General features: G+C 43.3%; 1 protein-coding gene across 2 annotated transcripts; it reads right to left on the bottom strand.

The window, feature by feature from the left end:
- Nucleotides 1-1868: 1868 nt before the first annotated feature.
- Nucleotides 1869-8278, bottom strand: LOC105046931 (cysteine-rich receptor-like protein kinase 8). 2 transcript variants are annotated; one of them, XM_010925681.4, is made up of 7 exons: nt 7094-8278; nt 5646-5762; nt 5390-5526; nt 5069-5279; nt 3159-3396; nt 2830-2980; nt 1869-2711 (listed from the first exon to the last, which is right to left on the bottom strand). In XM_010925681.4, exons 1-7 carry the CDS (start codon nt 7926-7928, stop codon nt 2349-2351), a joined length of 2052 nt encoding a protein of 683 aa, XP_010923983.1. In that variant the 5' UTR covers nt 7929-8278; the 3' UTR covers nt 1869-2348. The 2 variants fall into 2 exon arrangements, with proteins under 2 accessions (XP_010923983.1, XP_073115510.1); XM_073259409.1 differs by lacking the exon at nt 5646-5762.
- Nucleotides 8279-13010: the final 4732 nt, after the last annotated feature.

Genomic DNA, 13010 nt, shown 5'->3' with positions numbered 1-13010 from the left:
AAACTATAATAAATAATCCAATTGGCTATAATTCTTTATTTAGCAATCCTTTTGACTATTTAATGTAAAACAAGAATATGAGGCCCTATCGTTGTATCAACTACAATGGTATACAATAAGCTGATATGGTTCGCCAACTTGCAATTCTCTATATACCATAAATAAAACACATTTATCTTAACCAACAAATGCAGATCTGATAATAAATCTCTTTACAATAAATCACAAATAAGGGCCACTCAGCCCTTCGCCGTAAATGAAGCCGTACTTTTGCTCAACAAAAAGAGGCATACGACTAGTCACTATGAAGCCTAATAAAACAAAGAGTACTACTACCTATCAACCATCCATTTGCTGCTTGGTTTACCAAAATGATATGGCAGTTGGTGATTGTTTGGATACATGAGGAGGTATATGATGCTAATTGTGGTGTGATTACCGTCCAACAAATCATATTCCATATAGACTGACAAATTGACCAATGATATAAGAAACGATCTCCAGTGTATTTCAAAAAAAGAAACTATTTTTTTCTAAGCAAATTGAAGAAAGTGGCAATTCTAATTTGCAAAGAGATGCAAGATTTTTATAGGATAAAACAACATATGTCAAACATACCAAACAACACTTTATCACGGCTTGTTTTTTTTCTTCAAAACGACAACTCTACAACTATATAACTTTTGTGTGTTCAAGCTTAGCAACAAATGTAACGTGATTTCTTGTGAACTTCTGGAACGTCCTTTCACAACTATTCGGGTTGGGGTACCATAAACCCAAATCCAGATCCATGCAATTTCAGGTCTCAAATTTTTTCCAACTCTACATGTCCATCAATTGGACTGAGTATGAGGTCTGGATAAATAAGAATGTGTAAGAACCTAGACATCTAAATATTGGGAATGAATGGAGTATGGATCTAGTTCAAGTTACCAAATAGATTCAAAAGAGAGAGAGAGAGAGAGAGAGAGAGAGAGAGATGGTATGCTAATGCAAAATGGCTAAATATGAGGCGAGCCTTCGAAAGGAACGTGACACTAATGATCAAGGGAATGTTGCAGAAAACAGACTAGATATTCATCAATATCGTCTTTAAGAAAAGTTAAAATTCATACAGAATTATGTCATTAATATGATTCAAATTACTCATTAAGTCAAACATTGCATCCAGATTTGTTCTGTATACAAACCTGAAATTTTTTATGGGGTCTATAATTAGACTCGTACCTGATGATTCAAAAGTCCATGTGTTTGAGGAAAATCAAGGCTGCATCAAATAACTAGTTAGCTTGAGACGATCATTAGTTACTCAGCTGTTTGTGATTGTTAGCCCCGGTTCAAACAATACAACCGTGTGGTGCCGTCCCTCTGCTTCCTGTACCTGAATGTCTGAAGTCTGATATTGCTTCCTGGTCTGATGTCCGTCTATCCCTTTGTTATCACCTTGTTTTGATGCCTCTCTGTAACTGTAGACCTACAAAAATCTCTGTGTTACTACCTCTGAAGATCGATGCAGTTCCTTCAACTGCGGTGGACCGGAGTTTACTCTTCATATCAATGTTTTGCTGCCCTGGGGGCAGGCTCTGAACGTCTGCTGTTCTACCGCTCTTAGTATTCGGACGGTGTCCACAGTCTGTTCTGAGTCTGTTGGAGTCTATCTTGCGTCTGCCCTCCATGCTTGTTTCAAATGCTGGACTCTAACACAATGGGATGGCTCCTACCTTTATGACGGACCTCCTTCTGTATTCTTCTTTTTTTTTCTTCTTAATTTTGTATTAAATTGTTATATTTTTATTAATTCACGGTGGAAGTAGTTTACTTCTTCCATTCACCACCCAAAAAAAAAAAATATTATTCTTTCAACTTTCACTAAAGAATACCGTGTGCTCGCCCCTTATATACGGGATGCGCCATTTTCTTTTTAACAAGGGTTCTTTTGCGAAGCCCAGCAAACTTGAGCTACCAAATTTTTTAACAATAAGTCTAGCTTTACATCCCAGAGTTTTACCAATTTCGTGACAAGCCATACACCCTTCCAAGTAACAATGTTCTGCCAGTCTCTATCTGAGTGGTAACAAGACTGGTTAAAACATGACGTCGTTTCCATCAAAAGACTAAATTCTTCCCCCATGCATATTGAGTAAATTTTCATTGCAACGGTGATATCACGCCATCATTGTAACAAACCAATTAACAGTCAGAAATGAATGAAATATAGAAGAATAGTGTGAAGTATTATTCATGAAAATCGATGAAATATACAAAAATCGATGAAATATAAAGATTTTTATTGATATATTATAAATTTGACGTGGTATCACCGTGCAATGAATATTTTTTTGTGCATGTTATCGAGGTTCCATTTCACTAATCGTCACATCATTTATAGACGCTGAGTTAGATTTTTCCTCGTACTGATAGGAGTTCCCGCTCTCTGGTGGATTGGAATTTCTGTTTCTTGAAGCCAAATCTGGCTCGGGGGTCGCACTACCTTGAACAAAAAATGCAGGCACAGAAGGGGTTGAAACAGTGAGACTGTGACTACTCAGCATGAGAACAACCAATTCCATGCTTGGTCTCTTCGTTTGGTCTTCCTGGACGCAGAGCAAACCCATATGAATGCATCTGGAGGCTTCTTGCCTATCATACTGATCACCCAGGTTTCGATCCATCAAATGCAATGCCCTCCCTGTGTTCCAGTGCTTCCATGCCTTGATAACAAGCAAGCAACATCAAGATCCACAATTAGGTTTGTCTGATGCAATTTGTGCTACTAAACCATTGGTATATATCTTAGCATTGGTTGGAATAAGAGTATTAAGTGCTTACATAGCTTAGGAGATTCGCAGCATGCCCTGATCCTTGGAAGTCATTGATTCGTCGACCAATCACAATTTCTAGAACAAGAACTCCAAAGCTAAATACATCTGATTTTGTTGAGAAGTGCCTATGTATTGCATACTCTGGTGCCATGTACCCACTGCATACCATCACAGAATAGTCATGAGTTGAAGCAACATTGTGTTCTTGACTAGAAGAAGAAATAGATATCTTTGTAATCAAGTGAAAGATTAAAATGATAAAGATTTACAATGCTCACTAGTTATCACAACAATTGAAATATTGATTGAAATATATAAATCAGGAATGTAACATACCATGTTCCAGCAATTCGGCTAGCAATTCCTCGTGTTTTGTCACCATCAAAGAGCTTTGCTAGACCAAAATCTGAAATCTTAGGATTCATGTCCTGATCTAGCAAAATATTATTCGTTTTCAAATCCCGATGAATAATCTTGAGTGGAGAATCTTGGTGAAGATAAAGAAGCCCTTTTGCAATCCCTTCAATAATATTGTACCGCCTTCTCCAGTCTAGCAGTCTATTTTTCATGGGATCTATTCCAACCAAGTAACAACCTAGTCAGTGCATGTAATTATGTCATAATGTTCAACTTTTAAAAAATAAATAAATAAAGCATGAGATTCTTGTCTCAATCCCATATTATCCTCTAGCAAAATCAATATTTGTTTACAAATAATAACATAAGAAACAAGATTTTAAATCTTGTGGGATAGGGATGTCCCAATTTCTCTATAGAATAGGACAACCCATTGTCTTACCCCGTCTCATAGCGGTCTCAATCATGCATCCTGATAGATATCCTCCATCAATTTTTTCTTTTTTTTTTTACTTTCTTTCTTTTTTCCTCTTTCTTTCCTTCTTTTTTTTCTTTTTCTTCTATCTTCCTTTCTTTTCCTTTCTGTTTCTTATTCCTTTGTTTATTTCTTTATTTCTTTTTCTCTTTTTTTTTATCATCCTTTTCTTCTCTCTTTCATTTTTTTTCTTTTTCTTTTCTTTCACTTTTTTTGCAAAATTCATGTTAATAGTGACAATAAAAGAAAATGAAAGATAACTAATTTTCTAATAGAATTGCTAAAATAGTGATATTTATAGCTTACGCCTGATTTGGATGTATCTTCCAGACTGCAACCTAAATTCTACAAAAGAAGCATGCACAGACTCGTTATTATTAGGAGCTAAAACATGAGGTGAACTATAATCAAATTTCAAGTTATATATGATAGTCCTACCACAAAATAGAGGTTTGACCCCAATAATCCAAGCCATTAGATATGATCTACTACCTGTAAACTACTTATAGACAAAAAATCATGTGATTTGGAGCCATTTAGTTTATGTAGGAAGCCAAGATTTTACATCCTGATGGAATAGGGGGTATCTCAGCCATCCCATTCTCTTCATGTGAGAAAATAGAACCAGGATAGGGTTAGAATCCCAAAACCCATCAATGTGGGGAGATTAAAAGGAGAAAAAAAGAAGAAACAAAAGAAAGATGAAAGAAAAAAAATATGAAAGAAAGAAAGGAAGAGAAAAAAGAAAGGAAAGAAAGAAAAAAAAGAAAGAGAAAGAAGAAGAAAAGGGGAAAAAAGGTAAGTGATTAGAAAAGAAAGAAGAAAAAAAAGAAAAGAAAGGAATGTAGAAAAAAAAAAAGAAGGAAAGAAAGAAAAAATAAAGAAAGAAAGGAAAGAAGAAGAAGAGACAAACAAAAGATATCTATCAAGATACATGAGCAGGACCACTGCTAGCATGGGACAAATAGTAAGACAATCCATTTCATGGAGAAATCGGGACACATCCCTCCCATCGAATTTAAAACCTTATAGGGAGCAATCAAATACAAGCATTTTATCTTGTTATTGAAATTATTCATGTATGACAAATTAATGCATGGGCCAAAGCCTCCAAATTATATTATTTTTTGATGATCACATCCAATGGCTAAGATCATCAGTATTAGACCTTTGTCTTTCAGCAAAGACTGATTGTATCAGACTTGAATATGCTTGATTGGATCCCAGTCCACCTCTAAAAATAGTTAAAATTATATGTTCTTCTACATAGCGAAGGCTAGTGAAAAATACATGCTATATATAATGATACACAAGGTCCTAGGCATATTAATTCTTTAGTAGCAAAACTAGTGGCATTTTCAACCTATAAAGAGTGCGAGTTTTCTTATGAGAAGAAGATGCAAGTGGTGCGTACCAAATAAAAATTTGTCAAGACTTGTGTTATGGAGAAATTCGTAGACCAGTAGCCTTTCTTCCTGTTCTAAGCAGCATCCCAATAGCCTCACAAGATTTTTATGTTGAAGCTTGGCAAGGAAAACAACCTCAGCTTTAAACTCCAAAAGCCCTTGCCTGGAACCTGCTGAGAGTCTTTTCACAGCTATTTCCTGGCCATTTGGTAGCACTCCCTTTTGGAAATTCAAAATAATAGAAGAAAACATTTATGTTTAATTCAATCTGAATGAAGACTAACCATAACATAAATTAGAAGTCTAGTAGCCAATAGATACTCCATTACCTTATAAACTGATCCAAAACCACCATCTCCAAGCTTATTTGTGTCGGAAAAGTTAGTGGTGGCAGTTCTAAGTGTGCTCAAGTCAAATAATAGAGTTCCAACATTTTTGTCCTCCTCATCTCCAATATCTGGTTGTCCTGACATATGTTTCACAATAAAACCATGAACCAGATTTGAGCTTTTAACAAAAACAAAGTGCATATATTTTTTTTTTCTTTGATGTCTAAATTATTTTTAAAAAATGGTGAATACTTACTGATTAAATTTGTAAATTTTCTCCTCCTCCTCAAACAAATGAAAATGGCAGATAAGACAATCAGCATACCCATGGAGACAACAACAAGAACAATCATCACTGCATTGTTCTTTTTCCCTAAACCAAAATGATAATGTTTCAGAAATATAAAAACCTCTATCTCATAGAGGAGAATTTTATAACATATCAAATTACTGCTCACTAACTACGACCTGCTAAACCACCAACGGTGGTCCATATGTCAAGGTGATCTAGCTATGCACACTAGTTGAAAAATAACTAACACAATAGCATGCCCATATAAAAATGTCATGTTAATAATTGTTATCAAAATTTGAAAGATTGCTTCTGGTGATAGTGCAAAAAAAAAAAAGGGGGAAACAAATAGAATCCTATCGAAATTCGATAGAATATGAAGTCACCATAAAAACTTTCTTGTGGAAGATTGCTTCTTTTATCTAAGTTTTCTAAACCAACACGAGCCATACATGTAATTCAATATTAGCTAAACAAAATTATGTATGTGAGGTAACTAAGCATGAAATGACATAAAGTAAATGAAGATTGTGCAGGGTGGTAAAAGGTTGTCTATCCATTGGCAACAACTGTCGAAGGTTGAGTCCACTAAAAATAAGATCTCTCATCTAGAACACCTCTTCTTGCATTCTTTTTTTAAAAGTAAAATTTTCAATCTAAATACTCTACAGAAGCCTTTTTCTCCTTCATACCAACAAAATTAGGTAGCTTTCTCCACCTCACCCTCCTAATTTTACTAACCTACATATTCCAATGAGCCTATTCATGACTAGTCCAGACATATATGTTTCCTATTTCAAATACTACTTTACCTTAATCAAGAGAGAATCACACGTAGTTGTGGAAAAGTTGATTTCAATTATTTGTTGCTAATTTTGAGTTTCCAGACATCTGACAAATGGATTAAAGATTAAGATTATGAACAGCATCCTGCGGTGCAGATGAATCCAACAGGCGTTCTGAATATCATCAGAAAGCATTTGCAAGTAATCTGGACCGATGTAGTATGCTATGATGCAAGAAAAAAAAATAAATGGTACTGATTGGTGAATCTTGCTCCAATAGTCCTAAAGTGCAACTGGTCTTCAGAAAGATGAACATAAGTTTGAGGGTTTTGTGAAGCAAAATTGACGGGTCAATCAAATGATGTCTAACTCCAATATCTCCTCTTGTGATGCCACCACGATATGTGGTGGGGTTTAGGTGGTGGAACCAGGGCAGGTTGCTGCTATCATTCTGATAGACATTTGTAATTCAGTAGCCGTGTTAGCAGCTGAATCCCTGTAAATCTTAGTGCATCTCAGGGGAGACAGCTAGCTTCATTTGATGGAATGGGAGCAGCAAGTTACCCTGGAAGCATAGTATAAGCTCTCCTATCAAAAGAACAAATGGTTACGAAATCTCCTACTTACCCCCTTCCTTTACTGGTGGAGTGCTAGCCTCCGGTGGGGGAGAGACAGAATCAGTCGATGGAGGAGGTGGCGGCGCTGCCCCGACCGACTCGTTGTAGAAACGGTAGATCTCAAACCTCATTAAGCAATTGTATCCCAAGACCGTCGCTCCTTGCTTCCCCCAACAAGTATTTGGTATATTTCCGGCCGACACCGTCAGGCACCCATAGCATTCGTCCCCCGACTGCTCTCTCATGCACTGCACCAGCCCGTACAGCGTCGTCGAGTTCATGAATTCTGCCTCCCCGGTTGCGAACATGCGCGCAGAATGGTACGCCGCCCGCTCCGTCAAGTTGTTCAATAGCTCGCTCACCAAGTTCTCGAACCTCAACGGCTCGGACACGTCCTGAAGGTTGCAAAAGGGATCTCTGAATGAGTTTTCATCGGATGAGGAGGAGGAGAAGCTGCGGTTGGAGTAGCGGAGGAAGCAGTTCTCGGCCCAAATGGCCGCGGACTTCCCCGAGGGGCAGAGCTGGAGGTGGTCTTGGTCGGCGGTGGAGAGGCAAGATCCGCACTCGTCTTGGGAGACATCGCCGCGGCAGAGGGCGAGGCCGAAGACTTCGTCGGGGGGCTGGCCCTTGGACAGGGTGGCGAAGCCGGTGGAACGGGTGGCGGAGGAGAGGGAGGGGAGGAGGAGGTTGAGGTTGGAGTGGTAGGTGCTGTTGGTGGTGTAGTTGGAGTCGGTGTCGCACACGTAGATGGGGGTCTGGGTGGCCCCATTGGGGGCGTAGATGGTAGTGAAAAGGGCGGAGAGGAAGAGGATTTGGGGGAGTTTGGTGAGGAGATTTGAAGGCATTGGTAGATTTGGTGCTATGGTGTTGTCGGGAGGAGTCGAGAGGAAAAGCAAAAGGTGGATGTTTTGGGGTTCGGAGTCTTTCGTCGGAGTCCGGATTCTCTGGCCGGTGAAGGTTGGAGTGCTTACAAAGCTTTGCCGTAAGCGACGGAACGAGATTCGTCGCCGTAGACTGACGAGACTACCGCGTTCCTTCGGGCGGGGCGGATTCTCTGGCCGGTGAAGGTTGCAGTATTTACAAAGCTTTGCCGTAAGCGACGGAACGAGAGTCGTCGCGGTAGACTGACGAGAACCGCGTTCCTTCGGGAGGGACGGGGCAAAGGCCGGACCAGGCGAGAAGACCGCGTGATAGAGCGCTGTTATGACTGATAAGCAGGAAACTTGTCTTGCGTATTATATTACTGCTAGCTAAGCTAGGAGCGCCGTATCGGATGTGATTTTTTTTAATAATATTTAATTTTATTTATTTATATTTATTATATATATATTTAAAATAATTTAAAAATATATTTTATACATAATATATATTTATTGGATAAATTTTATGAAAATTCAACGATTTCGATTTCACGATGCTTCTTTCCAAGAGCATCAATTTTTATTATTTTTATGTTTAATCATTATTAAATTTTTCTATCTCTTCTTTTTCTTCTCCTTCACTCCTCTCCTTCCATATCTCCAACTAACCAGCCGTCAAATAATTTACGAACATAAATTCATCATATTTTTTTCAAAAATAAATTTTTTTTCTAAAAATATATGATAGATGGAGGCTTAATTAATACAAATATTTTTATTTTAATATATATATATATATATATAAATTTTTATATAGATATGATACCTAATCTTTTCATGTCTAATGTTTCATGCATTTTCAATTGAATTTATATTTAAATTTAAATTTTATAAATATATTTTAGTTTGAGATGTTAGATATATTGAAGTCTAAAAAGCCCTCCATGACCCTTTGGTGGTATCTCTGCTGACGGCAGACGGCAAGTCTATTGAATTTATCATACGTGGCAACTGATGGGACATAGGATATGTCTTTTTTAATCCACAAACAGTCATTACTTTTCGTGCGTTAAATAGATGGAAATATATCCCAAGTGTCTTAAAAGTCTGTTCCCAATCGACGAAGAAGAATCCGATAGAAAATAACTTAGGTGTGCAAAGGAGCTGCTTTTTCTCATCACATCCATCCAATTACGATTGAAGAATGGAATTTCTCCTACAAGCATAGTGCTCACGCTCTTCAACATTCCAACTCTATCGTCTTGAGACTCCTTGCTTCCTTTCTCATCGAGAGCATGATCAGAGATCAAACAGCGATCCAACCGGCAGATCAACGGGTCAGGATTTTGAGAGATGCTAGGGTGGCTGCCGGTTAGCTTCCCTTTGCATTTTAACAGCTGGCAAGCCCCAACGCATCGTGAGATAGTTCTCATGGTCATCGGCCCGGGATCGTAGCTTGCCGGGATGATCAAGAACGGCGAAATCATACAGAATAGATGCTTGGTTCCTCCCAATACAATCAATGAGGGGGCTGTGATCATCTGCAAACCAAACTCGAAGAGATATGAAAAAATGCTGCTCTTGGGGGTGAGCCAAACCTCAGAACGGAGGAGGATGAGAGTGGCGAAACTCCCGTTCCTTTGGCAACTGACTAACATAGGCCCCACCAACCTGATCACCCCAAATACCGAAGATCGAATCGCACTATGCCGCACATGGCTCTCTATCCTTTTTCCAAATCTTCACGTGCCAAACGAAGGCTGTATCAGCAGAAACCTTCGCGCGTGCGCGTGTCTATATATATATATATATATATATATATATATATATATATATATATATATATATATATTAGGTATTGGATATAAAATATCCCTCAGTCGGAGTTTGTGATGGGAATGACCCTCCGGGAATCCAACTGACTTTCGACCTCCGGCAACATCTCTTCAAACCTCTCGGACGGCCGAGCCTCCGCCACACTCCCAAGTTTTGCCGACGGGCAGGACCCCGCCAGCGTCGACTGGATTCTTCGCGACGTCCGGACTCCTACGAAAGCCGGACCTCACCCACGACTTCACCTGCAGACTCCGCCCGGACTCCTATGGGAGCCGGACTCCGCCCATGACTCCAACTGCAGGTAAACCTCGTCCGGACTCCTACGGGAGCAGGACTCCGTCCTACCTCTAATTGTGGGTAAACTTCGTCCGGACTCCTACGGGAGCCGGACCTCGCCCACGACTTCACCTGCAGACTCTGTCCGGGCTCCTACGGGAGTCGGACTCCGCCCACGACTCCAACTGCAGGTAAACCTCGTCCGGACTCCTACGGGAGCTGGACTCTGTCCTGCCTCTAATTGCGGGTAAACTTCGTCTGAACTCCTACGGGAGCCGGACCTCGCCCGCGACTTCACCTGCAGACTCCGCCTGGGCTCCTATGGGAGCCGGACTCCGCCCACGACTCCAACTGCGGGTAAACCTCGTTCGGACTCCTATGGGAGCTGGACTCCGTCCTGACTCTAATTGCAGGTAAACCTCGTCCGGACCCCTACGGGAGCCGGACCTCGCCCGCGACTTCACCTGCAGACTCCGCCCGGGCTCCTACGGGAGCCGGACTCCGCCCACGACTCCAACTACAGGTAAATCTCGTCCGGACTCCTACGGGAGCTGGACTCTGTCCTGACTCTAATTGCAGGTAAACTTCGTCCGGACTCCTACGGGAGCCGGACCTCGCCCGCGACTTCACTTGCAGACTTCACCCGGGCTCCTACGGGAGCCGGACTCCGCCCACGACTCCAACTGCGGGTAAACCTCGTCCGGACTCCTATGGGTGCTGGACTCCGTCCTGACTCTAATTGTAGGTAGACCTCGTCCGGACCCCTACGAGAGCCGGACCTCGCCTGCGACTTCACCTGCAGACTCCGCCGGGCTCCTACGGGAGCCGGACTCCGCCCACGACTCTAGCTGCAGGTATACTTCGTCCGGACTCCTACGGGAGCCGGACTTCGTCCCTGACCTTGATTGTAGGTGGGCTTCGACCGGACTCCTACGGGAGCCAGATCACGTCTCCGACTCCAGCTACAGGCAGACTTAGTCTGGACTCCTACGGAAGCCGGACTTCATCCCCAACCTCAACTGCTGGAAAGCCTCACCCGGACTCCCATGGAAGCCGGGCTCCGTTCCCAGCTCCGACTACGGGAAGACTCCATCCGGACTCCTACGGGAGCCGGACTTCGCACCTGACTTAAATTGCAGGAAGACTCAACCCGGACTCCTACGGGAACCAGGTCTCGTCCCCAACTCCGGCTGCAAGAAAACTTCATCCGGACTCCTACGGGGGCCGAACTCCGAGATCCTCTCAGACGGGTGGCTAGCCACCTCTCTCCGAACTTCAGCCGACAGGCTTGGGCCCACTGGTAGGCTGCAGCAACAGCCACGACCCTGCTCCACCTCCTGCAACAGATTCCGCGCAACTCCATCACTCCCTGGCAGGCCGCAGTGACGGCCGCGACACTGCTCCACCTCCTGCGACGGATTCCGCGCGGCTCCATCACTCCCTGGTAGATCACCATAATGACCACGATTCTGCTCCACTCCCTGCGATGGATACCGCGCGATTCCTCCCATCTCCTGGCAAGTCGCGACAACGGACGTCGTTCCACTACCCGCAACAGACTCCACGTGGCACGTCCCGGTGGTGGCCACGATCCCACTCCACTACTCTTTGTAACAAACTCCACTTAACTCTGGACAACCCACTGCCAGACGGTTACGGATATCGCTATCAGTCTGCTACCCCCTTTTCGCCTATAAAAGGGGGCCCCAGATACGTTATTCTCTAAGCTCTCCTTACCTAGAAACTCTGCTAAAATTTTCATTCGAGCACTCCATTCTTGTTGAAGCAGAGAACTGACTTGAGCATCGGAGGGTCTTGCCGGAGCAACCCCACCTCTGGTTTAGACTTCTTTTGCAGGTTCCGACGGCGACCGCGACCCCCACAACTCCAGCTTCTCTGGCGCAGGCAGATTTTTGCACCAACAGGATTGGCGCTAGAGGAAGGGCCTGTGTCTTCGCAGTACCCTTGTTCTTAAAAGAGGCTCAACGGGACCGCCTCTGGCCATCTTCCCTGGCGTCCACTCCTCCTTCCCCCACTTGATCTTCGCCTGATGCCTCCCCGCAAGGCGTCCACACGGCGATCCACGGCCTCCGCGGTCAGATCTCAGGCTCCAGCCTCACCTCCAGTCTCCCAACCTCTACCTCCCCTTCCGGCAACGACGGTTGGCACGGAGCAATTCGACCTACTGGTGTAGCAGGTCAGAGGCCTCACTGAAGCTGTACAGGCCATGCAACAGCAGTAGCAGCCGCAGGCATCGGTGCGGCCAGAAGGAGCGTCGCCAGAACTCCAAAATTCGGCGGCGGGACGGGCCACTTGGGCCAGCCGCCCAGTCTTTCCCGAAAAGACGAATCCAAGGGTGGAAAGCCCCCAATCCGATCACGACTCCACCCCTGGAAGATCTCTACCCCCATTCTGCCAGAGGACCCTCGAGACCCGAAGTCGAGAGGATTTCTTGAACCGAAGACTCCAAAAGATGAACCGGTGGATCGAAGAACTCCGCCACGCACCCTCCGCTTATGGCGAGGATATTTGCACTGACCCTCCCTTTTCTCAAATGATCATGCAGGAACCGATCCCGCCAAACTTCAAACTCCCCCAGTTCGAAAGCTATGACGGGACTTCGGACCCGATTGATCATCTGGAGGCCTTCCGGACGATGATGCTGCTTCATGGCGCACCCGACGCCATTCTATGCCGAGCCTTCCCATCCACCTTGAAGGGAGCGGCGAGAAACTGTACTCGATGCTGAAGTCGAGTACCATCTTTTTCTTCGATCAGATGAGCCACCAATTTGTGGCCCATTTTATCAGCAGCCGGCACCCTCAGAAGGGTTCAGAGTCCCTCATCAATATCAAGCAGAGGGAGGGGGAGTCCATTCGAGCCTATATCAACTGTTTCAATGTCACTGTGCTGGAGGTCCGGAACTTGGACCAGTCGGTAGCAATGGCCGCTCTA

Source organism: Elaeis guineensis, chromosome 6 (genome assembly GCF_000442705.2).
Source record: "Elaeis guineensis isolate ETL-2024a chromosome 6, EG11, whole genome shotgun sequence".
NCBI lineage: Eukaryota > Viridiplantae > Streptophyta > Magnoliopsida > Arecales > Arecaceae > Elaeis > Elaeis guineensis.
This window is presented reverse-complemented; position numbering and strand designations above follow the sequence as displayed.

Coding starts and splice junctions, on each gene's coding strand:
- LOC105046931 (XM_010925681.4), bottom strand. CDS start 7,928: ATGCCTTCAAATCTCCTCACCAAACTCCCCCAAATCCTCTTCCTCTCC. Junction 3,397..5,068: donor TCTTGACAAATTTTTATTTG/GTACGCACCACT, acceptor TGGTTGGAATAG/ATCCCATGAAAAATAGACTG. Junction 2,981..3,158: donor AGCCGAATTGCTGGAACATG/GTATGTTACATT, acceptor GATGGTATGCAG/TGGGTACATGGCACCAGAGT.